The sequence below is a fragment of the Pantherophis guttatus genome, chromosome 5, assembly GCF_059756535.1.
Source record: "Pantherophis guttatus breed Tessera chromosome 5, ASM5975653v1, whole genome shotgun sequence".
NCBI lineage: Eukaryota > Metazoa > Chordata > Lepidosauria > Squamata > Colubridae > Pantherophis > Pantherophis guttatus.
Window position 1 is genome coordinate 67,563,349 of NC_142067.1, and position 27,496 is coordinate 67,590,844.

Genomic DNA, 27,496 nt, shown 5'->3' on the forward strand with positions numbered 1-27,496 from the left:
ATTTGCATAACCAACAGGAGAGAAGTTCATTTTCCTTTCTCAAACATCATAATGACAAATGGAAAAAAAAATATAGGGAAATACACTTGTAAAGATCATGACAGGTACAATTGAAAGTGCAGAATTAATGTTGTTAATTTTGTTTAATATCTAAGAAACAATTATATTTTTGTTTAATTAAGAATAATTTTGAATAAACAGGAGAGATGCCTGATAGTATATATTCCAGCTAAGACAGAGTCACAGGTGATTAAATTCTACTTGCCCAAATATTTAAGTCCAAATGCATGGGAGAGGAAAAGAGGAGGCCTGTGTGCAGCTGGGCCTAGACAGCTGAGGCCTTCTAGGTATGGTGGTGCTGGGAGAAGACTGGGTCTCTTGGGAATAGGGAGTAAGGGAAGATGCCTGGTCCATGGCAGGTTTCCATGTGCTGGAGAGCAGCAAGCCTCCCAAGCCCTCCACACACTTTGAGGTGCTGTTGCATGGTCACTTAATGACTATAATGGAGACAGCTGGGATTGTGCTCATTGAGTGAGACAGTCTCTGAAAATTGGACATAATTGAATGGAATAAGAAAATATATTTTTCATAATTTAAGAATAAAGATTTCAGTCTCTGTGTAAATGAAGACAAAAACTGTTTTGTCCAATAATTAATATCTTGGGTTTGTGGCTCGTTTAGGAATTACATACATTTTCTGATCCTATAAAAACGAGAAGACTTTCAGACATCCATGTAGCTCAAACATGAGGGTATTCTCAAAGTCTTTAAAAATATGTTTTTCCAAACCTTAGGATAGTGTTTGAGGGAACCCATGGATGATTGTTCGATGTATATAGTTTGTCTGGATATTTAGATTCTTTTTTAGTCTTTTTCACTGTAAGCTTACAGTGTTGTTCTAGAATTGAGCCGCCTCTAAATATAATTTTTTAAAAATAGAACATATTTCTGTTTTCAATCACTTAAGATGTGTGACCGTACCACCTTCTAACAGCAAGTAGCAATTCGTTATGTTGAAATCTTATTAAGAGGAATGTTTTTATTTGCATGTTTAATAGATCTAGGCTGGTAGTTTGATATTGGCAGGCTCTATTACATTTGTAACTGGAGGATTACCTGTATAATGAGAGTGAGGGTGGGTCTCAGGAAAGTCCTGCCTTAGCACCACACAAGTCCCATGTTACGCCCACCCTGGCCACGCCCACCCAGTCACATGACCATCCAGCCACACCTACCCATTAGGTCAGAGAACCGGTTGTTAAATTATTTGAATCCCACCACTGACTGAGACTGATATAAAACATTTTTATGCATTAACTAGTGAACAAACTGAAAAAACAGTCACAGAGAAACTGAACTAAGAAGGCAGAAAATGTAAACTTTGTTAATATAAAAGTAATTAATTATCTTGCAGATAAACTCAATCTTTTAAAATATGAAAATTTGAAATTCTTGAATCCAAGTAGAGAAATGCTGAATGTGCTGATAAATTCAGGAACCTTGCTAGCATATGCCAAGGTGAATGACCATACAGTAGTCATTCCTACTGCAACCTTCATGATATCATTCTGAGGACAGATTATCTAGAAGCCTTCTGAACTTGATGCTGATGGAAATCCAGATAAGAAGTTTCTTTCAAAATATAGCTTCTGTAGCAAAGAGATTAGTGGGTTACCAAATAGCAGAACCAGTAGATCTGAGCAACTGCCCATGAATTCCAGATGCTGCTTTTGATATTACATACTGCAAAAATAAAACATTACCTGATAAAAAAGACTGCCAAACATTCTTAAGAGTCTGTTAACATTTATTATCAGCCTAACCTAAGTTTCTAAAAGCTTCTGGGATCTTATGCTTTGTCCTTGCTTAATCTAATCACCAAAATATCCCAATTTCCAAGGATAAATTAACCAAATAGCCAAGAATTGCTTCCCCTCCACATCAAAATTTACTTACCGTATTTTTCAGAGTATAAGACACACTCCTCCTCCCCTAAAAGAGGCTGAAAATTTAGGTGTGTCTTATACTCCAAATGTAGCTTTTTTGAAGCTTATTTTCAGCCCTAATGAGGCGCTAGCAAGTGAAGCAATCTCTATGCTTTGCCTGCTGCCTCCGACTCTCAGCTATGCTTTAGAAGCTGTTTTTCAGCCCTAACGAGGCACTAGCAAGTGAAGTGATCTTTTGAGCTTCGCCTGCTTTTCTCATTGCTTCTCTCTCCAAAGATCAGCTGTGCTTTAGAAGCTGTTTTTTATCTCCAAGCAGGGGATAAAAAATGCACAAGCACAAGCGCAACCCTCAAAACCAGCTAATTAATGTGCTGAAACTGAGCAGACTAAGGAAGCTAGCCAGATGAATATTTGGTAGGCAGATTCCCCCCCCTCATTTTCCTCCCCAAAAACTATGCTGCGTCTTATACTCCAGTGCATCTTATACTCCAAAAAATACGGTAGATTTAAAGTAACTTAGTTTATCCAGTTTTAACTAAACAATTTAAAACTGTTTAAAACTTGACCAAACTAAAACTGGTCAAGATACAATGCAAATCCAGTTTTGTTTATCTCATTCATGCAAAGCCTTTTTTTCTACAGCTGTTAAGACTTTTTTTTCCTTTTTTCTTTTTGGCAGCTGGAAAGAAGTTGCTGTGGAGATACTGAGATACTTTCTAAGGGAATGGGAATAGAGGTAGTACAATACTTCATAGATGAAAAAGGACTAATTATAAATGTAAATTACAATATATAAACTTGAGAAAAGAGACTTATCTTGCAATGGAGTGATTTCTGCTGAGTAGGAGGATAAAGAGGAAATAGTTTTAACTTATTTAATGCTTCTCTGCAATTATTTAACTGAAAATTTAATCAAAACTTGTTTCTGGTAGTTTATTATGAAAAAGAGAGGAAGAAAACTGATGCTTATCTTATAATATAGATTTTCATACCTATTTTAAAGTAAGTTTTAAAATGTATTCGAACCTTAAACTTCTGTGTCTCAATTGACTGATACAATAAAAAATATATTATAATTCTACGCTGAGCACATTTTAGATAAATTTAGCAACAGCAGACTTATCTTCTCTTCCACCAAAGCTTTGTTAGGATTCAGAGTTCTGGCCCTAATCATATAAAAGCAATGTTATACCTTTGAGCTTAACAATAGCATTCCAGGCTCTGTCTATATTACTTAATCTTTGTAATTATCTTGGCAGAACTATTAAGTTCTTAGTCTGATTTTAAGGTCATTGCTTGATGACATCGAACAATTGTGCTGTTTTGCTCCATGCTATCTTTGTATGGTTTGTTCATTCCATAAATACTCTCAACTTTCTAAAAGGATCTTCCAGATAACCCATATCCTAAATAGATCCTTAGTATGTATTCATGTGTTTCTGTTTCTTTTTTATTTGAGATGAGATGAGATCAAATAACATAATCTTTATTATCACTTTTTCTGTGTATACACTAGCACATATTAAAAATGAAATTCTGATGCCTGCTGTCAAAAGAAAATGTGTGTGTATGTGTATACACACACACACACACATACACATACAAATACATATACCATATTTTTCAGAGTATAAGATGCACCTTTTTACCCCCAAAAAGGGGGTGAAAATTTAGGTGCGTCTTATACACCGAATGTAGTCCTGCCCACCCACTGGCCCCCACCATTGCAGCAGTTACCTCCTTGCAAGCAAACAGCAAGAAAAAAACAGCTCCTTTCAGCTTCAGCATAGACTAATTAGCACAAGTTGATTAGATCGGCCTCCTGACTCTCAGCTGATTTGCGCTCAGCTGTTTTGCTCAGGGCTCTTCTGCTTGCTGCAAAGAGCTAAATTGCTGGAGCAGATTTTTTTTTCCTTGTGCTAATCAAGCTATGCTGAAAACGAAACTGAAACTAAAGCAGGCTGTTTGCTTTTTGCTGCAGCGAGGCAAAATTAGGCAGAGACAGAGGGAGATTTCTTTTTCTTCTTTTTCCTCACCAAAAAAGGTAGGTACAAACAATGGGAAATTTAGGGCAAAAGAGGAGAGTTCAAGATTTTAAAAAAAGAAAAAAAAGAGAACAAAAAAGGCAAAAATAAAAATGGGAAGGGCGAAAAAGAAATGAAAGAGAAAAATGTTATACATATTTAGAATTAAAATATGAATAGTAATAAGAAATAAATGGGAAATCATGATTGTAAAAATGAAATGAATAATAATTGGAATATTTGTCTTTGTATTTTTGAAATCTAGACAAGTTTTTATTTTTTATTTTTTTTAGAAATATGAATAAGTATAAACTGTAACAATTGAAATACCTTTAATGGTATATGGTGGTGAAAGTAAAAAAGGATTAAATTGTAGCTTGGATAACAGCTAGAACATTTTAAAATTTAATTAGGGAAATTGTAATGATTGAAATATTTTTAATTATATATATATTATATATTTTTATATATTATAAAGTGGAAATGATTAAGTTGTGATTTGGAGGATTATATGGGCAAAACTATGTGGGTTATTGGGAGAGTTTAAGATGTGAAAATGAGTAACATAAGAGGGGAAATTATTTGATTTATTATTATTGGTAAATATAATTAATTGATTTGTAAGAAATTGGATTGCATGGAAATAATTGGAATATTCATGTTCATATTGATTAATATATAAAAAATATAGTTATATAATTGATTTATATTAAAATGTTGAATTTGTATTAAACAATTGTAATATTACATAATTAACCAATGTGAGGAAGGATATAAAAATAGAAGACAATGGGAAGGGGTATAATATAGAATAGAAGGGAAAAAATTAATTTGATTAAGATTAGAGATGAGGATGAAGGGTAATATTGGTTTTTTTAAAAAAATAGATGAGGAATAAATATGGCAAAAAGGAAATATAGAAATTGTAAATTTAATTGAAATGACTAAACACTGTTTAAATTTGTGAACCAGCCAAATACTCTGTTCAAAGAAAATACATTGTATGTATGTGTGTTTGTCTAAAAAATTAAAAAAAAACTTTAAAAAAAAAAACAACCCAAAAAAGGTAGGTGCGTCTTATACTCCGGTGCGTCTTATACTCCGAAAAATACGGCACATGTGATGTATGAAATACATACATATAGCCATTAATCCCAATCAATTTTGAATACATAGCAGAAAAGAGAGTCTTGAGAGTTAACATGATTGATACTATATTAGTACAAAGCTATTACAGAATCTAGTTGTTATGCTTCAGATATCATGAAGCCTCCTCCCAGAAGGTAACAAAGAAAACCGGTCATGGAGAGGATGTGTAGCATCTCAGACAATACTGCAGACCTTGGTCAAGCAGTGTTTATATGCGATGTCTTGGATAGAAGGAAGTGAACTTCCAATAATCTTTTCTGCCATCATCACTCTCTGCACAGCCTTCCTGTCCAAAACAGTAATACACACATATGTTGTTCTTTGAATGTTGACAAATACAGAAAGGAATATTAATAACAATAAGATGATTTTCCCCTCAGGAAATATCTCAAAATTAAAAACAATATGTTTTTAGCTAAGAAAATATTAGTGATAGTAGTGGCTGATATCAGAGTCTCTTTTTGACTTTGACAAGTCAGTTTAATGCAATATTATTTTAAATATATCTTATTTCCTGTATTTTGATTTATTTCTGTACTATTCAGTCACTAAGACATAGGGACTATTGTTGCCTCAGTTTTTTTAAAAAAATGTTTTTTTGCTAAACATTTTTGATTACTACTTTATCCAGAATGCAACTTCTTGGGGAATTTCAAACTATGATTCTTTTATTGTTCAGAATAGAGCTAATCTACACTACTTTTGTTTCTGCTTTTTCAGGAAATTGAAGCAACTGTAAAATCTAAACAGCCAGATGTGGAAGGAATTTTGTCTAAAGGGCGTCATTTATATAAAGAAAAACTAGTTACTCAATCAGTAACGGTAATGAAACAATCTTACTAATACTCATTACTGCATGATAGATTATACTTCTCCTGTTTTGCAAACTATTGCCAAATTTATTTTCTTTTGTGGCCCTTCTGTTCCATTCTAATATTATCAAACTTGATAAAAGTCTGCATGCGGTCTTTGTTCTGGATGTACAAAGTAAGAACAGTCATGCACACAATATTTAATATTTTACTCCAAGTTTTGATAAATGAAAGATTTAAAAACATTCAGTAGTATTTTATGTAATGCTACTATTCAGTCAGTAATAAGTATCTTATTCCACTATTATCTTTACTTTACTTGTGCACAAAATTTATATTCCTAGATACAGAATCCTGTGCAAAATAATTGTGGAGATAGTATAAATAGTTTTGAAACTGAATAGATTGGCTTGTAATGCCATTAGAGACTTGCACAAATATGTTGGAGTGCCTTCTATTGATACTGTAGCATTGAAGTTTGTACCTCAGCATAAGATTACATTAGATGATCAACTATTTCAACTCAGTGATTCTACCTGAACATTGAACTACTAAATACCAAACGAGTTTTGAATGATATCTTAACAGAATAGAAATTAAAAGAAATAATTATAAAGATGAAATATTTATCTTAAAATGCTAGATCTTTATAAAACTTTTAATAAAAGGCTTTTTTTTTTCTTTTGCTTTTAGAAAAAATTGGAGGATTTAAACACTGACTGGAAAACAGTAAATCATTTAATCCAAGCTCTAAAAGAAAAGCCAAGGTCTGCAGTTCTAGTTGTACCTTTTCGGGCTGGTAAGTACCTAATAATTTAAAACGTTCACAGGTAAAAGTTAACCCAGAGTATTAAAGTTAATGCTGCTGTAACTATAATAACAATAATAACTCTGACATCTTAATATGCTCTATAGTACTCTGAGTCTGTCATTTCTTTCAGTTCCAATGTTAGCTTGTCCATTTCAGAGTACTATGTATCATGGGAGAAATGGTACGAATGGATTAAAAAGAGAAAGATGAAACAGGCTCAGACATAACAAAATTTGATGAAATAAAATATATAGACTATAAGTATTTTATAAGGATAAGGTTTGCAAATGGACATAGCTTTGCAAAAAAAATTCTTTTTTCTCTCTTTCTTTTTCTTTCTTTCTTTTTCCCCCTCTCTTTCCTTTTCTTTCTTTTTCCTTTCTTTCTCTCACTACTTCTCTCTTTCTTTCATTTTTCTCTTTTTGTATCTCTTGCATTATTTTTTTCTGTTTTTATGTATATTTTTGTATTTTTGTACGTACGTTTTTGGTATTGTGTTTATTGAAAAATTAATAAAAATCTTTTTTTAAAAAAATATGTTCTATAGAATTAACATTACAACTATATTTTGATTAAAACAAATGAAATTAAAGCAGTACTTGAATAGCTTCCCTAATATAATGTTAAGAACAATAATAACATTACAATACTGTTGTACTGAAAAAGTATAGGGTAGTTATTAAATGCCTTATCTGCAGTGGTGAGATTCAATTTTTTTTACTACCAATTCTGTGAACGTGGCTTGATGGGCATGGCTTGGTGGGTCATGTGACTGAGTGGGCATGGGCAACTCCATGTCACTCATGGCAAGGTGGGGTGGCATCTTGCTGTGAGTGACACTGAGTTGGCCACACCCACTTAGTCACATGACTGATGCTGCAGAGAAAGGGCAATTTCCTATGTACCTCCTCCCCCCCCCCGCTGCCCTTGGACTGACAAAATAAAAGCCCATCTAAAAATGTGACTGCCTGCCAAATGCTGGCAAAAGGAGGCTAGGGGAAAAAAAGAGAAGGGCCGATAGAAACGCCCCATTTTCCACCTCAATTGGGCTGTATGCGCCGTGCTGGATTGGGATGGGGGGGGAAGCAAAAAACCTACTTGGATACTAACCAGCACAACGGTGAATCTCTCTTCTAGCTCGTCAGATCAGACATTGGAAGCTTGAGGAGTAGATTTGTTTGCCCTGAAGTCCGTCTGCTGCTCTTCCAAGCCCGGCTCTGGCTGTGCCAAACATTGGCCAATTTTCTTCCAGTTCAGGGAATCCTGGGAGCAGCAGCATATATATTGCATACTTTTCATTCCAAACAGCCCAGACTGGAAAACACATGGCTGGGGTGGAGGAACGGTCCTTCTTAACAAGCTCCAAACTGTTGCTGCTGCTGCAAGCCCAGCTCTGGCTGCAGGCATGTGATTGTAAGGGCAGGCTTTCACAAGGCTGGTCGTAGAGGGAAACAGGGAGTACCAGACTTCCAGTGCTCATGCGGGGAACCCAGGCTTGCAGCAACAGTTTGGAGCTTGTTAAGAAGGACCACTCCTCCACAGCAAATACACACATATCTCATGGCACCAAGACCTTCTGCAAGGAGACGATGCATGGGTGAGTCCCTCCGGTGCTGTGAGATGTATGTGTGTTTGCTCTGTGTGTATGTTTGAGGCAGAAAAGAATGAGAAGCCTTGGCCGAACTTTTCTGCCTCCCTCTCTTCTGACACTGGCCAGGCAGGTGAGCAGCATTGCATGGGGCAAGTGTCCTCCCATGCAGCTTCCCGGCCAGTCAGGAGCCTCTTTCTGGCTAAAATGGCCATGTAGCCGTGGCCAGGAAGCTGCATGGCTGTGCTGGCTGGGAGAATTCTCTTCCCCCTGGCCGGGAGGCTGCATAACCACATTAGCCAAGAAGAGGCTCACCTGCTTGGCCATGAAGCTGCATGGGCGTGCTTTCCATTCTCCCAGACAGCATGGCCATGCAGCTTCCCGGCTAGGCAGGCGAGCATCATCCCGGCCAGCGTGGCCATGCAGCTTCCCAACTGGCATTCAGAGGCAAGCGGGAAGATCCAGGAAGATCCAGGAATTGCAGGGAGGTCCGGTAAGCGCAGGAAGTGCTGGGAACAGTAGGAAGCTCCAGGAAGCACTGGGAAACTTTGGGAAGTGCAGGAAGCAGTGCTGGAGGCTAGGGATGTTGAGGGGGCAGCTAGCTACCTAGGCCGCAAGCACTATGTGTGATGGAGCCACAGCGCTGGCGGCGAAGCTAGCCAGGTAAGCCCAAGGACAGGGGGACAACTAGCTAGACCGCAGCCAGTGCCACCACCTGGGTTGGAACCTCACCAGTGGCGAAGCCAGTGCAGCCAGGCAAGCTCTGGGGATGGGGGGGGAGGTAGCTAGGCTGCAGCCAGCACCACCACCATCAGAGCTGCACTGGCGGCTTAGCTAGCCAGATGAGCCTGGAGATGGTGGGGGGGGCACCTATCTAGGCTGCAGCCAGTGCTGACACCTGGAATGGAGCCGTGCTGGCAGCAAACCCAGCCAGATGAGCTCTGGGGATGGTGGGGGGGGGGCTAGTGCAACTCGCAGGCTTACCTGTAAGCAAATAGATCATGGCCGCTCAGTTGGGGTGTAGGTACCATGTGGGAAGGCAGTTTAGGCAGGCAAGCCACAGATCAGAGCACATGCACCAGCGAGGACCTAGTGTGCCACATAGGAGGTGAGGAGTGACTGGGCAGGGCGGCATGAGCAAGCAGGTGGGGTGGGTGGCAAGCGGGCAGGCGGGGGCAAGTGGAGACCGGGCGAGCGAGTGGGTGGGGCCAGGGCCAGCCAGAGGTAGTATCTGCCAGTTCTCCAAACCAGGTAAAATTTCCACTACCAGTTCACCCGAACTGGTCCAAATCGGCTGAATACCACCTCTGCTTATCTGTTAGTTATTGATAATGGGGAAAAAAAAGAATGAGAAACTGCTATTAGTTGTTCTGCTGTACAGATATGCCTTTAGAAAAATAATGGAATATTAATATATTTGTACAACTGATCAGTTGAACAAACAGTTCAGTTTAAGGGTAGATTTAGCTGTACATCTCCACCCCAGGCCACCCCAATGATGCCCTTGAAGTGATGTCCCAGTGCCTGGAGGCCGTGCGGGCCTGGATGGGGAGAAACAGGCTCCGACTCAACCCCTCCAAGACCGAGTGGCTGTGGCTTCCGGCATCCCGATATAGCCAGCTGATGCCATCGCTGGCTATTGGGGGTGAATCACTCGCCCCCACGGAGAGGGCTCGTAACTTGGGCGTCCTCCTGGATGCACGGCTGTCTTTGGAAGATCATTTGACGGCCGTGGCCAGGGGGGCTTTCTATCAGGTTCGCCTGATACGCCAGTTGCGCCCCTTTCTAGATCGGGACTCCCTACGCACAGTCACTCAGGCACTCGTCACTTCCCGCCTGGACTACTGCAACGCTCTCTACATGGGGCTCCCCCTGGGGTGCACCCAGAGGCTCCAGCTGGTCCAGAACACGGCCGCGCAGGGGATTATGGGGGCGACGAGGCGCTCCCATGTGACACCTCTCCTGCGCGAGCTGCACTGGCTCCCAGTGGTCTTCCGGGTGCGCTTCAAGGTGTTGGTGACCACCTTTAAAGCGCTCCATGGCTTAGGGCCGGGGTACTTACGAGACCGCCTTCTGCCACCAATAGCCTCCCACCGGCCAGTGCGCTCACACAGAGTGGGCCTCCTCAGGGTGCCGTCCGCCAGACAATGTCGGCTGGCGACCCCCAGGGGGAGAGCCTTCTCTGTGGTGGCGCCCACCCTCTGGAACAACCTCCCCCCAGAGTTACGGATAATAACAGACCTCCGGATTTTTCGTCGGGCCCTGAAAACCCATTTATTTCAACTAGCTGGGCTGGCTTGAGTCAAATTTTAAACTGATTTTAAATTGGAATTGTTTTAATTACGGCCAAAAGATTTAATTATTTTAATCAGTTTTTAGATTTTGTATGTTTTGTATGTATGTCTTGTTTTATTTTGGCTGTTCACCGCCCTGAGTCCTATATTGGAGAAGGGCGGTATAGAAATTTAAACAAATAAATAAATAAATAAATAAATATTAATTAAAAAGGTAGTCAAACTGGAAAATTATCTGGAAATTACATAGAGTTTAATATGATTCTATGGCAAAATCACACCTTAACTATATTCCATTTTATAATTTATTTAAGCTATAGTAATTAATCAGAATATAGCTGGAAGGGACCTTAGGCACCAAGTGCCCAAACTGGAACCCTTGTGCGTGTGTCTGCACGTGCATCCAATGGAGCTCCAGAGACCCAAAAACCAGCTGACTGGTGCACATGGAAACCAGAAGTGCAGCTGGTGACAGTGCGGATGCCCACAGAGAGGGCTCTGCATGCAACCTCTGGCACATGTTCCATAGGTTTGTCATCATGGCCCTATACCATTTCAGACAGGTGGCTATCCAGTATTTTCTTAAAAACCTCCAGTGATGAAGCACCTACAACTTCTGAAGGCAAACTGTTTCTGTAAGGTCTTGCATCTCCAATCTTCCCAAGAAAGCAGGACTCTTTGTGATATGCAGAAAATGCCTGTCACCCAGAAAATAATCGACAGAGAGTTGAGAGATAAGACAAGAATACAATTTATTAATTATTTCTTTGCAAAGGTCCCCCTCAAAGTGAGGGAACAATTTACCATTCGTTCTCACCGTCTTTTATACAATTTCAGGTTACACCTTACAGGATACAAGCATGTCCCTTGAGTACAATTTCAGACTTTATATAACAAATAAACACATAAACACATGATATCCCCATTATGGAAAGTCCCCATAACTCCAATATATAAAAATACCCTACTTAAAAATATTGCTTATACGTGTAATATCAGCATATGCGTACTTCCCCTTCTTAACGAGGGCAAGTTGACCTAAAGCATACTTCCTGCTAGATAAACACTTTCTCAAGAACACAGGAACCACACAATTCCTTTCTCATGTTCCTTAAACTGTCAGCTAAATTATATAATCAGTTTATACAGAAAAAATAAAGCCTTGACATGATATTAAAATGGCGTAACTTAGGCTATATGGTTTTACAGGAATAATCCTAATTTCTTTATTTCTCACAATCCCCCCTTCTCCTCTTCATTACCTTTTATTCCTGTAAACTATGTATATCTTGCAACATTATAGAAACCTCTCTTCTCCCTAAGCCACCATGCGAATCCCCAACTAATTTCTCTTGCTTCTTTATTCGGCAGCAACACTTCCAAACATTACAGCAAATAGGTATGCATTTAATACAAAGACAAGAAATAAGACATATAACTATAATTAATAATATGCCTACAAACAATTCCCTTAACCATGCAAAGCTAGGTAACCATGAAGTTAATATATCCCAAACTCCCCTAAAAGCTGTATTCTCAGTTACATATGTTAGATATGTAGTAATATTATGTAATGTTTTTATCTTAGATTCTATAAATTGAGACCGATCGGATATATTGAAACAACAAAGGCCGTGGAATTCCTCACACCCATGACCCATTCTCAATAGCATATAATCTATAGCCACTCTATTTTGTAACAATGATTGTCTTATTTCTCCCATCTCATCAGCTAATGCAGCAATAGCAGACGATGTTTCATTTATACTCTTAGCTAAAGCACAAGCTAGGTGCCCAAGTTGATTCTGACTATATTGTGTAGACATCCATGGAAACATTCCCAAAAGTCCAGCCTGAACCTTATTCAGTACTACCACTTCATCATTACAGTTAGCATCAAACTCCAAATGTGTAGCATCTCTTTTACCTCTATAAATCCCCTTATATGTTCCTTCTTCAACATGGTCATATGATTCTATTGGAGTAATATGCCATTTAGTAGGATCTTTAGGACCATATATGATTAAATGAGGTTCTCTTTCAGGCCTAGGAATTTCTCCATCTCCATGTCCCTCTACATTTTCAACACCTTCATGCGTAGTTACCTTAGTCATCACTTTCTTCTGAACACGGTCAGTATGATACAGACTTGCATTCATCATTTCATAATAAAACTCTGTTTTATAGTTTATATCTTTGAAATGTGCAACAGCCATTACAGTAGTTAAACGGCCAATAGTACAAGGACCACCTACAGCATGTGCCGGAATATATGCATAAGCATACAATCCACAAAAGAGAAACCAACCTTTAGGCAAATATAGAACCTGATTTATAGCTTCCACTTCCTCCGTCTCTGAGCAGTGAAAAACCTTTTTAGTAGGCACAGGAACATGTATTACCTTCTCTGGTCGTTTCTCAGGATGTTTATATATTACACAATCATATGCTGGTAATATCGTTTTAACTTCAATCACCAGTTTCTTCTGATTAGTCCACTTAGTTGGCTTCTGTGGACTTCCAAATAATGTTATAATATGTGACAAATTAAGATTATTTGGTTCTATTATAATATTTGCTTCTTCAAACAAAAACTTTCCCAGTACTGGTACCTCCACAAAGCATGTAGCCATTATATCAGAGACAGTTGTCTCACCCCTGATACAAAAGGAAGTACTGTTTAAAGCTACCTTCATTAAATCCAGAAATATATTGCCTTCTCTTGTTCTCCGTTCAGCAATACTTCTGGTATATCGTAAAGGTGCCTTAAGATAACCAACAGCACATCTTCCCTTCCAGAAATAGGGCAATTTAGGCAAAGCCAAATTTCCACATAGAAACATTAACTTCGAAGGGGCTTTTATTTCAAAATATGGAAAATGTAATCCCTCCTCCAAAATACGGAACATCTTATATGAAGGAGTATGATTACCATAAAGATCAGTACATTGATTATATAAAAATTCCATTCTATCTGACAAATCAGTGTATTTAGGGGTAATGTCATATGTGTTATTACAACTGGCATATCTGCCCAAGGGTATACCATCTACAAAAGATGATCTTATACATATATCAGCTTCTTCAGCACCTTCTATCAGGGTCAGTGTTTCTATTAAAGAACATTGGTGCTCGTCAGTATGGAAACATAACTGCTGCCATGTTATTGAATAATCATGCAACACATCCAACATCTCTTTTTCCATCCCTATCTGCACCTCCAAAAGAATAAACAGAAACACCATATACCCCATTTTCCTAGTGGACTAATCCCCCTCTTCTATATAGCTTCCAGAAAGATAAAATATTATTATCTCACCACCAAAGTATCAAACTGTCGAGGTGAATTTACATCCACTGGATACCAAAGCATAGATTTACACCAGTCAATTATATCTTTTCTTAATACAATCAAAAATATAACAAAAATTAATATCATTCCTAGCCAAATACAAAATTCTTCATAGAACTTCTCTTCCATCCGTTGGTCATCAGTCATCTAAAGGTTGTCAACGAAAGGTCAGTTTAAGCGGATCTGTAGATGTCACATCCACCGTCCATCCATATGGCGAAGACACCGGTCCCTTTACTCTGGAATAATGCACCCAACCTCGTTCCTTTGTTCTCACAGCCGATTCAGTAGTCAGCAAAACTTGGAACAGTCCTTCCCACACCGGCTGCAACTTTTTCTCCTTAAGTGCTTTGATCAGGACCCAGTCTCCACTCTTATATTCATGGATTTGAAAATCAAGCGGTGGGGTTTGCGCCAATAATCCTTTAGACCTTAAAAAAGAAAAACACTGGGACAGTCCTTGTATATATTTTCTTAGAAAAACATCCTTCAATTCTATTCTGGGCATTCCAACTTTTCCTGTATACGGCAATCCAAACATCATCTCATATGGAGATATTCCTATATCCTTTCTTGGACTTGTTCTTATCCTCAATAGAGCTAAAGGCAAACATTTCGTCCAAGGCAATTTCAATTCTAGCATTAATTTTTTTAACGCAGATTTTATAGTCTGATTAGCTCTTTCCACACGTCCAGAGGAACTAGCTAAATGACTTAAATGAAACTGCCAATCAATTCCCAATTGATTCATTACTTGCTTTACCACCTGGGCCGTAAAATGTGTACCTCTATCACTATCTATTGATTCAATTAATCCATAACGTGGTATCAATTGTTCCAATATAATTTTAACAGTCATTTGAGCATTTGCCCTAGCACAAGGAAAAGCTTCAACCCATCCCGTCAAATGATCCACTATAACCAATAAGTACTTAAGAGTTCCAACCGCTGGCATTTCAGTATAATCCACTTGGATTCATTGAAAAGGCCAGACAGCCAACTCTCTACCTCCCATAAGTTGTTTTCTCATAATCTTTTTATTAATTCTTACACAATGTATACACTTCCGTAATATTTGCATAGCTATTGTATACATTCCCCTACACACATATGTATGTTTAACAAAATCAATAAGAGCTTGTGTTCCCCAATGAGTTCCCTCATGCACACGTTCAAGCACATTCCTCATCATTGCTTTATTCAAAACTTGCATCCCATTTTTATTTATCCATTTACCATTCACCTGACGCACACCCTCATTTATCATTTGTTGTTCTTCATCATTAGTAAATACTGGCGTCACGTCAACAGTCAAAGCCGGGACTAAAATCATAAAAGCTTCTTCCCCTAAAGCTGCTTCCTTAGCTGCTTCATCTGCCAACCTATTTCCCACTATCAATTTTGAAGTTCCCTTCCTATGAGCTTCAACATGTATAACAGCAAGCTTAGTAGGACTCTCAGCTGCCTTTAAAACAGCGGTTATAATATCAACTTGTTTAAGTTCTTTTCCCTTAGTGGAAATCAATCCCCGCTCCATCCAGATTTTTCCAAAAGTATTTAAAATACCATAAGCATATTTTGAATCTGTATAAATATTTCCCACTTCATTAGCCAACATATGCAAAGCTTGCAATAAAGCAAAAACCTCACACGTTTGTGCCGACCATTCAGACGGTAACTTCCCCGCTTCTAAAATCTCTGAAGTATCCCCATTCACAACAGCATAGCCGTTTAATCTCTTTCCGCCCTCAACTCGAGAAGAACCATCAATAAATAAGTTAATACCGCCCTCTAATGGACTATCCTCTAAATCTTCCCTAACCTTGGTTTGCAAATCAATTACTTCCACACAGTTATGCTCTATAGAATCCCACTCCTGTCTCTCTCCTGACAAGAATTCTGCCGGATTCAAATTCCTATCGGTAGAAAGAACCAAGTTTTCCTGAGACAATAAAATAACCTCATACTTCAAAAGTCTTGCATTAGTTAACCACCTATGCGCCTTCTGCATCAAGATAGTTCTAACCTGATGTGGGCTACTCACAACTAATGCACCCCCAAATGTCAATTTTCTACTCTCTTCCACCAATAAGGCAGTTGCTGCCACTGCCTGCACACACAACGGCCACCCTCGTACTACAGGATCCATTAATTTTGACAAAAAAGCTATAGGTTTCTTCTTTCCCGCCCAAGTTTGAGCAAGCACCCCTTTTGCGATTCCATCTTCTACTGCCACAAACAGATGAAACGGTTTCTTCAAATCTGGTAAACTCAAAACCGGAGCCTTCATCAAAGATCTTTTCAATTCCTTCAATTTAGACTCATCATCTTCCTTCCATACAACTGTCCAAGGTTCTTCCTCTATTAACTTATCATATAAAAACCGCACCTTGTCCGTATAATCATCGATCCACAATCTACAATAACCCACCAAACCAAGCAATTTCCTAACTTCCTTCTTAGTTTTTGGCAAAGGCTGAGTTATTATTCCTTCTACTCTCTCAGGATTTATCCGTTTACTTCCCTGGCTTATCAAGTGACCTAAGTATTTAACTTCTAACTCCACATACTGAAGTTTCCTTTTGGACACCCGCAAGCCACTTCTTCCCAGAAAATTCAACAATGCATTTGTTCCTTTTTCAACCTCAACCTTTTTCTCTCCAGATAACAACAAATCATCTACATATTGTAACACTTGCTGTCCAGAAGGAATACAAAATCTTTCCAACACTTGTTCCAACATCTGTCCAAACAAGTTCGGACTTTCGGAAAATCCCTGTGGCAAAACACACCATCGATATTGCTGGTTCCTATGAGTATCTGGATCAGCCCATTCAAAAGCAAAAATATCTCTTGACTCTTCATCTAAAGGACATGTCCAAAACGCATCCTTCAAATCTATCACACTAAAATATTTATGACTATGTGGTATTCTCCCTAACAACGTATAAGGATTTCCTACTATTGAATGTCTATTGGCAACCAATAAATTTATCTTTCTCAGATCATTAACTATTCTGATCGACCCATCAGGCTTCCTAACAGGTAATATAGGTGAATTATATTGGGACATAGTAGGTTTAATCAATCCATCAGCTAACAACTTCTCAATCACTGGCTTTAACTCTCTCCTCAAATCTATAGGAATATTGTACTGCTTAACCTTCACAGGAACTGTCCCTTCTTTCAAAGTCACTTTCAATGGGGGAATATCTAAAACACCCCTATTACCTTCCTGTTCCCACACAATAGGGTCAATATTCCTTTCCTGTTCTTCAGTCAACACATTAACTATAGAATCATTACAGGAGAATTTTAACTCACAACCAAGAAGTGATAACGCATCTCTCCCAAGCAAATTAATGCCAGCTTCTGGTACAAATATAACATCTAGATAGATTTTTCGCTTTCCACAGTCATATTATTCAATAATGGCACTTCAAAAGGTATTCCTTGAACACCCCTTATCTTAATGGTTGCACCTGTTTGATGCACTCCATTAGGTATTTTACAAATAGAAGTTCTGGTTGCTCCCATGTCTATCAAAAACACATATTCCTCTTCTTCTGGTCCCACTAACAAATTTATCAAGGGCTCTTGGTGGAATCCCTCTATCAAAAGCTCCTGACCCCACTAATCATCCTCTTCTCCCATAAGGGTATAGAGGCATGGTTCCATCCTCTGGGACCTCCTCTTCTCTGGACAATTTCTAGCGAAATGCCCCTCCTTGCCACACGCAAAACATTTCCTACTTTCCTGGCCACTAACTCCAGGCCTTCTCAACTGGGGAAACCCTCTCCCTACTCCTGTACGCTGTTTCAATACAGTGGAAGGATTTTTTCCAAAACTTCTTCCTCGCCCTATCACCTCTTTCCTGTCTGCTGGCTTATTTGCAGCCTTCATTACCGACACCATCATCTGACTCTTTTGCCTAGTCTTTGCTTCCTCTCTATTTACATACACTTTTTGAGCCTCCTTCAACAGAGCGGTAATATCAGACCCAGCCCAGTCATCAATTTTTTGTATTTTCTTCTTGATGTCTGGCCATGCCTTTGTCACAAACTGCATTTTCATTAAGGACTCATAAGCTGGCGTTTCAGGAGAAAGACCAGAATACTTATTTAAATTGTCCTTAATACGTTCCAGAAACACTGAAGGTGTTTCATCTCGCAGCTGTTCCACCTCAAAAGCTTTAGTTAAATTCTTTCCTTGAGGTACAGCTGTCTTAACTCCCTGAAGTATAATTCTCTTCAGGTCCTCCATTTGCCCCCGGTCAGCTACATTGTTATTATTCCAACCAGGATCTGCTAATGGAAACTTTGTCTCTGCAGCCACGGGTTGAGCAGCCCCGACCTGGGTCTTATCCCAGTAGGCCATAGCCGCTTTCCGTATTTGTGACCTCTCCTCAGGGGAGAACAGGTAACCCAATATATGCTGTAACTCAGCATACGTATACAAATTGGGCCCCAAGAACAGATCCAACGATTCTGACAACTTAATCGGATCCGCTTGCAAAGACGGCATATTACTCTTGTAATTTCTCAAATCTGAAGATGTTAAAGGCACATTTACGAACGTTGTCACTGGGAGGCCTGCACCAGTTAAACCGTTTGGCATCTCCCTTAAAGGCAACATTTTCTTAGTTTGTAAACGTGTCCTACGAGGGGAAGGAGGTCTTACAGGTACTGGTAATTCCTCCGACTCCCTCTTTATCTGTGGATATTGCCGAACCGCTGAAGGTACTCTCCCACTGCTCCCAGCAGCAGCTGCCGCAGCTAAGCCACCCACTGCCCCAGCAGCATTCTGGTTATATGGAGGAGGTAAAGGTGGGCATGTAGCATAAGCCAAAGGGTCCCACATTTTCTCTTCTTCCTCTTCCTCATACAACACTCTAGAATCTCTGGGGGGAAACGGGTCAAACCATTGAACATGAAATAAACATGAAACAAGAAATAAAGAACATTTCTTTATTTCTCACACTCTTGAAACTGCAGTTGTTCCAAAAGGAGCTTTTATTGGAAGGTTTGTGGTAACAAGAGTGTTAGGTTCAGCTTGTAGCTTACTCCTAACTTGTTGGTCAGGCAATATATCTGTTTCTTTAAGAAACAACTGAGCCACGTAATCAGGGTTTGCTGAACCCTGTAATTAGGCTACAGTGCATAAATAAGCAGCGCAGAGAAGCGTTCTTTGTTCCTGATTGCTCCTGTTGCTCCCTGCGTCTTTCTGCTGATTGGTGTTAGACTGAATTGTTATATGGTACTGTATACCAAGAGTTACTAAAGTCTGTTTGCTTTGGTAAGGGAAGATACTTACTGGACTGATATTACTGTTTATGACCTTGGACTGTTTTACCTACACCGAGACTGCTTATTATCTTGTATATAAAGTATTTTTCTCACACGAGCTGCACGTTTATCTCCTTCCCTGTGTGTTTCTGCTCTGCTCGTTGCACAAGCAACAAATACTTTTTACACACACCCTAACAAAGAGAACTGAAGCTTCTCACTTAAAACCAGCTATTTAAAGCAATGCTAACCAAACCATCATTGCAGGGAAACAGAAACAGAGACTTCATATAGAGATTAACACAGTATTACTAGAAATAGAAACAGAAACTTCATATAGAGATTAGCACAGTAATGCAGGAAATAGAAACTAGAAACAGAAACAGAAATTTCATATACAGAGCACTCCATTCTTTCCCCCCACCCTCCCACCAAAATGCCAGCATTTCTGTAGAAATATCTGGGACCTGATATGCCTCCCTCCTAGAAAAATGGGAAGTCCACCTGAAACCAAAAGGGGGAAGGGGATACAAAGGAAACATAAAATCAACGAGGTTTGTCAGGGTACAATTGATGAAATATACATACTAATTTAGGGGCATGCACATGTTTTTTGTGAACCCATTCATTGTGTGAGAAGGGGAGGTGTTTCCAAGCCACCAGGTATTGAGTGGTCCTGTGGAATTTCCTAGAATCAAGAATTTCCTGAACCTCAAAATGTTGTTCACCCTCTACCATAATAGGTGATGGAATGGGGGTAGTAGTCAGATGAAAATCAGAGGTGACTTCAGGCTTCAATAAACTATAATGGAAAACGGGGTGAACTTGCTATAATGATTTACAGAGTTGTAATTCCACCATGACAGGGTTAATGATACGAACTATGGGAAAAGGCCCAATATATTTAGGACCCAACTTTTTAGATTGCTGCAAAGATTTTAGAAATTTGGTGGAAAGGTAAACTTTGTCTCCCACTTTATAAGGTTTAGGTTCAGTTTGCTTCTTGTCTGCTTGTGCTTTATAGGCAGCCTTGGCTTCATTCAAGACTTTGCGGACCATCAGCCAAATAGTTTGCAAATGACTGGTCCACTGTTTCAAGGAGGGTATATCTGGTTCATGTAAGGGTAACTCAGCCATAGCATTAAATTCTTGCCCTGTGGACACTCTGAAAGGAATAAAACCTGTGCTAACATGAACTGCATTATTATAGGCTACTTCTGCAAAAGGCAGTTGTTCGCTCTAGTTGTTCTGCTGGTAATTAATAAAACAGGACAGATATTGTTCCAGAACTGAATTCATTCTTTTCGTGGCCCCGTTTGTCTGCGGATGATGACTAGAACTAAGTCCCTGCTCGGTCCCAAGTAGATTCAAAAAAGCTTTCCAGAACTTGGACATGAATTGGACCCCTTTCTGAAATAATACATCATGGGGCCCCATACAAGTGGTAAATGTGGACCAAAAACAATTTAGCCAAGGCTTTAGCCATAGGGATCTTTTGGCATGGGATGAAATGAACCTATTTTGAGAAAAAATCTGTGACAACCCAGATCATTATGTTTACAGGACAATTCAATGATGAAATCCATGGAGATCCATGGTGCTTAATGAGTTGGCCACAGTAGACCAGGGGTTTTCCCCTGCCTGCGAGGGCCACCAGAATTGCTGTTTCAGTAAATGTAATGTTTTTACAAAACCAAAGTGACCACCTAATTTGGAGTCGTGACAAGCTTGCATAGTTCTCAGCCTTTCCCTAACTGGGACATACAGCTTATTTCCTGCCCAAGTTAACCCCTCTTTTACTATGCAAGTATGTTTATTGGCACTAAACCACTCTGTTGTGGCTCCGTTACCTGAGCCTGTGTCATCGGCAGGAGAGGACTCCAAGAGTGAAGGAGAGGAGTTGGCAAGGCCTCCCTCTCCAGGACCCTCCTCTCTGGCAATGCCTTCGGTGTCCGCCGAAGGGCAAGAGATAGGGCCGGGGCCAAGCACGTCCACGCAGCCACAGGTGGACAGTGATGAGGGTAATGAGTCTTGGCTGGATCCCCGGCAGCATCACAGAGATAAGCGCGCACAACAGAAGAAAAGGCGTGCCAGAGATTAGGCTGAGTCACTGGACCACACCCCACAGGGTATAAAAGGGGGTGAAGTGGCCATTCAGACTCTGTGATGGACAAAACTAACTACTATCGAGTCACATTGCATCTTTGGAAACAACATTATTGGCCTTGGATTTATTTTACGAACTGGACAATTCTTGACTGTGGGTATTTTGTTTATTGAGTAAAAGTTCTTGGCAAGCAGCTACTGGGTTGCTGCCAAGTGTCTTATCGGAAGAATTGGTTGTCTGCCAGTTTATTTAACCCCCGGCTGTCTGTTTGTGTGCATGTGTGAGACGGGGACAGAACACACTCATCCGTTTCTAAGGTTTTTTTGAAATCTGTGGTGGTGGCATTGTCTAATGTGGAGGTGCCATTCTTCGCCTGAGAGCATGTGACGACCTTAGCTGTTAATTGGGAGGTTGGGATCATGGGCTTAATTACTTCTGCTTTGACACTGTTGTATTGTGGTAGTCTGGACAAGGCATCTGCCAAAAAGTTTTTCCCTCTGGGTAAATACTTCAAAGTGAAATTAAAGCATTGGAAGTACTGTGCCCACGGGACTTGTTTTGGAAACATTTTCCGTGGGGTTTTGAGTGCTTCCAGGTTCTTGTAGTTGGTCCATACTTGGAAAGGTATTTTACTTCCTTCCAAGAAATGTCTCCAAGCTAGGAGTGCCCACCTAACTACAAAAGGCTCCTTTTCCCATATTGCCCATCTCTATTCAGATTCAGTTAACTTCCTAGAGGGGTATGCACATGGTTGTAATTTGCCTTCTTCATTCTCTTGGAGTAAAACAGCACCGACTGCCACATTGCTGGCATTGGCCTGGATTACAAATGGTTTCTCTGTGTCTGGATATCTTAATATAGGTTCAGCTGAAAAGAGATTTTTTTTTCAGTTTTTCAAATGCCACTTGGCAGTCCATAGTCCAATTCAGTGGTTTGCTAGGTTTCGGTTTATCTACCCTCTTGGTTTTTAACAGATTTGTAATCGGCAACACTATTTTGGTAAAATAGGGGATGAACTGCCTATAAAAGTTAGTGAATCCCAGGAAGTTCTGCAATTGTTTGCAAATATGGGGGGTTTCCTACTTGAGGATTGCTTTGACTTTTGCGGGGTCCATTTCCATCCCCTGGTGAGATATTCTATACCCATGGTAATCTATCTTATCTTGGTGAAAATCACATTTGGAGAGTTTGGCAAACAACTTAGCTGCCCTTAATTTCTTCAAAAACCCCACACCAATTTAACATGTTGAGACTTAGTTTCAGTATAAATCAATACATCATCAAGATAAACCAAAATTCCCTTAAACAAGTGCTCATGCAGCACGTCATTAATTAGCTCCATGAAAATGGCGGTAGCCCCTTGGAATGGCAAAACCTTGAACTGAAAACATCCTAGCGGACAATTAAACACTGTTTTCCATTCATCTCCTTCTCGGATCCTAACAGGCTGCCTTTTGTAGGTCAGTGGTGAGCTGCTGACCAACATCACTTGCCATGCGCTGGACTCGATCTTTAACAGTATTTCTACTAAGTGGCACCTCAGAGATGCGTTGCATAATTTTATCCCTGTTTGGGAAATCATGAAAAAGAGAATTACTCGCAGACAAAATTTCTGTTTTAAAAATATTCCCATCAGAGAGGGGCTTGCCATGTTTTACTAGGCACAGTGAAACTTGAAAACTGGCAGTTGTCAGATGATTTGTTCTGGACAGGTAGTTGGAAAAACTAAGAGACTGGGAATTATAGTTCCTCACTTTCCCTGCAATAAACTCTTTTCTTTCAGTTGCACCAAGTTCAGCAACACTTTTGTGGTTGGTGTCAAAGTGTCGTCTGACACTTGATGTGCGACACACAACACTTTCATTGCACAAAGTACATAATGCTTTTCCACTGCATTCAATCACTCCAAATGACTCTGTCCACGCCTCTTGGAATGTTCTTCCACTATCTGCTTTTGTTTTTTTTTGCTGTACTCATTTTTTTGGGTATTCAAGACTTGGAGTCTACAAAAACACAAAATTAAAAAAAAAATGTGGCATCCAATACAAATCTATCCCTGTAACAAAAATAGCTAATACTATTAGTTAACACTAAAGAAATCCCCTGAATCAACCAATCTAGAGCAGTGATTCTCTGCTGGGGGTTCCTTTTGAATTTGCTGACCACCAGCAAGTGGGAGAAAGCAATTTCACAGAGGAGGGGGATGGAGAGGGCTGTGAGATGAATTCACACCCACTCCCAGACCCCCTTGGGATTAACCTGCAGCCCTCCCCTGCCTCCTCAGGTGCTGGAGCATGTGGTGGGGGATGCTTTTTAAGGAGCCACAAGGAGGGCTGAGCTGGTTTCTGTCCCACAAGTAATATTTGGTCCAGAACCAACCCCAACATGAATGTCTTTTATTTGCTCCTTGTACTGCTTGTCTTTGCATTTTTACCAGGTAAGAAATTAAATTTCTGATGATGTAAAAATAGCTCATAAGTCACCTTTCTAGACAGCTACTGTATTATCATGTCTAAAAGCAAGATACTCTTCTCCATCTTTTGTCTGGAGTACCATTTAATCCAGAGCCTTTTAATTCCAGAAGTCCAAGTTTAAGAATGGACTTCTGGAATTAAAGCTCCATTTTTTAGCTAAAACTTAATTCACACCTGTTAGTTTTGTTTTAAAGTTTAAATGAATAGCTTTGAACAGTGTGAATGATTGACAGTGTGATCCTCCAAAGATCTGAAAAATATACCATTGATTTTTCTTTGGCATTTAAACTAGCTAACCAATGAAAAAAAATGCATCAAGGAAGGACTGTAAAGCCAATTCATACTGAACTGTATTGGTTTTTTTGTTGTTATTTGAATAAAAGACAAAGAAATCAAATAGTGGTACCTAGTGCGGAAAAAGAGATGAAATAGAAATTATTATGGTTAAGTGAATTTTGCCATCAACTGCTACCTGGGTGCAGTGCCAGTAACTGCATGCAGGTAGAGGAGAAGCGGGAAACACTTTTTGGACCCTGAGCTCATTTCCTGGAGGAAAGAGCAAGCTTGTTCCGTTTGGGCGGGGGATCACTCGAGTTGCATAGTTTAATAGGGAGACTACCATACAGAGACTGTTTGTTGTGATCGGGGCGGGGGCGTGTCCTACTTAATTCGGCTGCAGTTTTTCCTTTCCAGACCAGCTCCAAGCAAGCAGTGCAGGCAGGGCACGCCCCCGCTCCATCACACCAAAAACTCTCCATGATAGTCTCCCCATTGAAAAGTTTTTCTCTTTCTCCTCTGCACCAGCTCTACACGCCCCCCCACCCCCCAAGAGCTCTCCATATGATAGTCTCCCCATTGAAAAGTTTTTCTCTTTCTCCTCTGCACCGGCTCTGCACCCCCCCCCACCCCCAAGAGCTCTCCGTATGATAGTCTCCCCATTGAAAAGTTTTTCTCTTTCTCCTCTGCACCCCCATGCCAAGCAGCCCACCTCAATCCTGGGCAGATCCTGTTGGTCTTGGGGGCGGTGGGGTGCAGAGCCGGTGCGGAGGAGAAAGAGAAAAGCTTTTCAGTGGGGAGACTATCATACGGAGAGCTTTTGGAGAGCTTTTGGTGCGTTCGGGGGCAGATGCGTGTCTTGCCTAATTCAGCTGCAGTTTTTCCTTTCCAGACCAGCTCCAAGCAAGCAGTGCAGGCAAGGCACGCCCCCGCCCCATCGCACTAAAAGCTCTCCATGATAGTCTCCCCATTGAAAAGTTTTTCTCTTTCTCCTCTGCACTGGCTCTGCACGCACCCCACCCCCCAAGAGCTCTCCGTATGATAGTCTCCCCATTGAAAAGTTTTTCTCTTTCTCCTCTGCACCGGCTCTGCACGCCCCCCACCCACCCCAACAGCTCTCCGTATGATAGTCTCCCCATTGAAAAGTTATTCTCTTTCTCCTCTGCACCCCCATGCCAAGCAGCCCACCTCGATCCTGAGCGGCACCCTGCCACCCCCACCAAGCCTCCCCCCCCACGCAGCAGCCCACCTGCAACTTACCAAAAATTAGGAAGTTGAAGGCAGTCAGGAGGGCGAAGAGCAGAACAGCTGGGCTTGGGCTGGGGCCAGGTAGTCCGGGAAAGCAGCAGGAGACCAATAATACAGCAGCCAACAGTTCAGCCTCACACACATTGTAAGAGGAGCTGCCCAGTGAGCATGTGCGTGCCAGGAAATGTACTTTCAATTTCTGGTGCACTCATGCGCAAGGCCAGCTAGTCTGATAAACTAAGCTTCGGGTGCGAACCAGGAAGAGGAATGGCCGGCGGTGCGCGTGCCAGGCAACATGGCTCCATGTGCCACCTGTGGCACGCGTGCCATAGGTTCGCCATCACGGCGATATAGGATTAAAACCCAGTTTAAAATAGTTTAAAATTCATTAAAAACCCCCCCATCAGTCCAGGCTATGGAACAACCAGGTCTTCAACTCGCAGCGGAACGAGCAAAGGTCAGGGGCCATCCGGAGCTCCAACGGAAGTTGGTTCCAGAGGGTGGGTGCGCCCACAGAAAAGGCTTTCCCCCTGGGGGTCGCCAGCTGACACTGTCTGGCCGACGGCACCCTGAGGAGGCCCTGTCTGTGGGAACACACCGGGCGATTGGGGATTGTCACTGGCTGCAGGGGGACCGACAGGTATCCTGGGCCTAGGCCATGAAGGGCTTTATAGGTGATAACCAGCACCTTGAACCTCACCCAAAGGGCAACGGGTAACCAATGCAAGCCATGCAGGAGGGGTGTAACATGGGAGTGTCGGGACGCTCCCATCACAACCTGCGCGGCCGCATTTTCCACCAGCTGAAGCCTTCGAGTGGTCTTCAAGGGCAGCCCTAGGTAGAGAGCGTTGCAATAGTCAAGACAGGAGGTGACCAGTGCATGAGTAACAGTGCATAGGGCATCCTGGTCCAAGTAAGGGCGCAACTGTCGCACAAGGCAAACCTGGGCAAATGCCCTCCTGGTCACAGTTGTCACATGGTCTTCCAGAGACAACCGTGAATCCAGGAGGACTCCCAGGTTGCAGCCCTATCCACAGGGGGTAACACCTCACCCCCGATGGTCAATGATGGAACATCTTGATCGGAACAAGATGCCGGTACCCACAGCCACTCGGTCTTGGCAGGGTTGAGTTGAAGCCTGTTCCTCCCCATCCAGGTCCATACCACTTCCAGGCAGCGGGACATCATGTCGAGGGCATCACTGGTCTGGTCTGGGGTGGATATAAAAAGCTGGGTATCATCAACGCACCCCAAAACCATGGATGATCTTCCCAAGCGGCTTCATATAGATGCTGAACAGGAGAGGCGAGAGAACTGACCCCTGGGGCACCCCACAAGTGAGGGGCCTAATAGCCGACCTCTGCCCCCCTGCCAACACTGCTTGCCTATGGCCCAAGAGATAGGAGGAGAACCACCATAGAACGGTGCCTCCCACTCCCAACCCCTCGAGCCGTCGCAGCAAGATACCATGGTCAATGGTATCAAACGCCGCCGAAAGATCCAAGAGGACCAGAACAGAGGAATGTCTCCTGTCCCAAGCCCTCCAAAGATCATCCACCAGTGCAACCAATGCCGTCTCCATGCTGTACCCCGGCCTGAAACCTGATTGGTACGAATCCAGGTAGTCTGGATCCTCCAGGGCCAATGGGAGCTGCCATGCCAGCACGCTTTCAACAACCTTCGCTACAAAGCGAAGGTTGGAGACCGGACGAAAGTTATCCAATATAGTTGGATCCAAGACAGGTTTCTTGAAGAGGGGTCTCACCACCACCTCTTTCATGGCAGCAGGGAAGATCCCCTCATCCAAGGATGCCATTATTACTGCCTGGATCCAATCGCGTGTCACCTCACGGGCCGCACGGGCCAGGAGGGACATGGGTCCAGTACACATGTGGTGGCACTCAACCTTCCCATGATCCTGTCCACTTCCTCAGGGGTGACAGGATCGAACTCTTCCCAAATCACAAGACCAGCTACCTCCTCACCGTCAGACCCTGCCCAGTCAGAGTCCAAGACGTCCCAAATCTGAGCGATCTTATCTAGCAGATGCTGACTAAAGTCCTCGGCACATCCCTGCAAAGGGTCATTCCCCGCCCTCCGATTTAGGAGGGAGCGGGACATCCTGAACAG

General features: G+C 41.4%; 1 protein-coding gene across 4 annotated transcripts in view; it reads left to right on the top strand.

Annotated features, from left to right (window-relative positions):
- Window positions 1–27,496, top strand: part of DMD (dystrophin) — a 2,041,544-nt gene that overhangs the window by 1,268,464 nt on the left and 745,584 nt on the right. For all 4 annotated transcript variants that reach the window (XM_087871305.1, XM_087871306.1, XM_087871307.1 and 1 more), the window contains 2 exons: window positions 5,840–5,941; window positions 6,625–6,730. In XM_087871305.1, coding sequence (XP_087727431.1) covers window positions 5,840–5,941; window positions 6,625–6,730 — 208 coding nt within the window. The remainder of the gene's footprint in view (window positions 1–5,839; window positions 5,942–6,624; window positions 6,731–27,496) is intronic.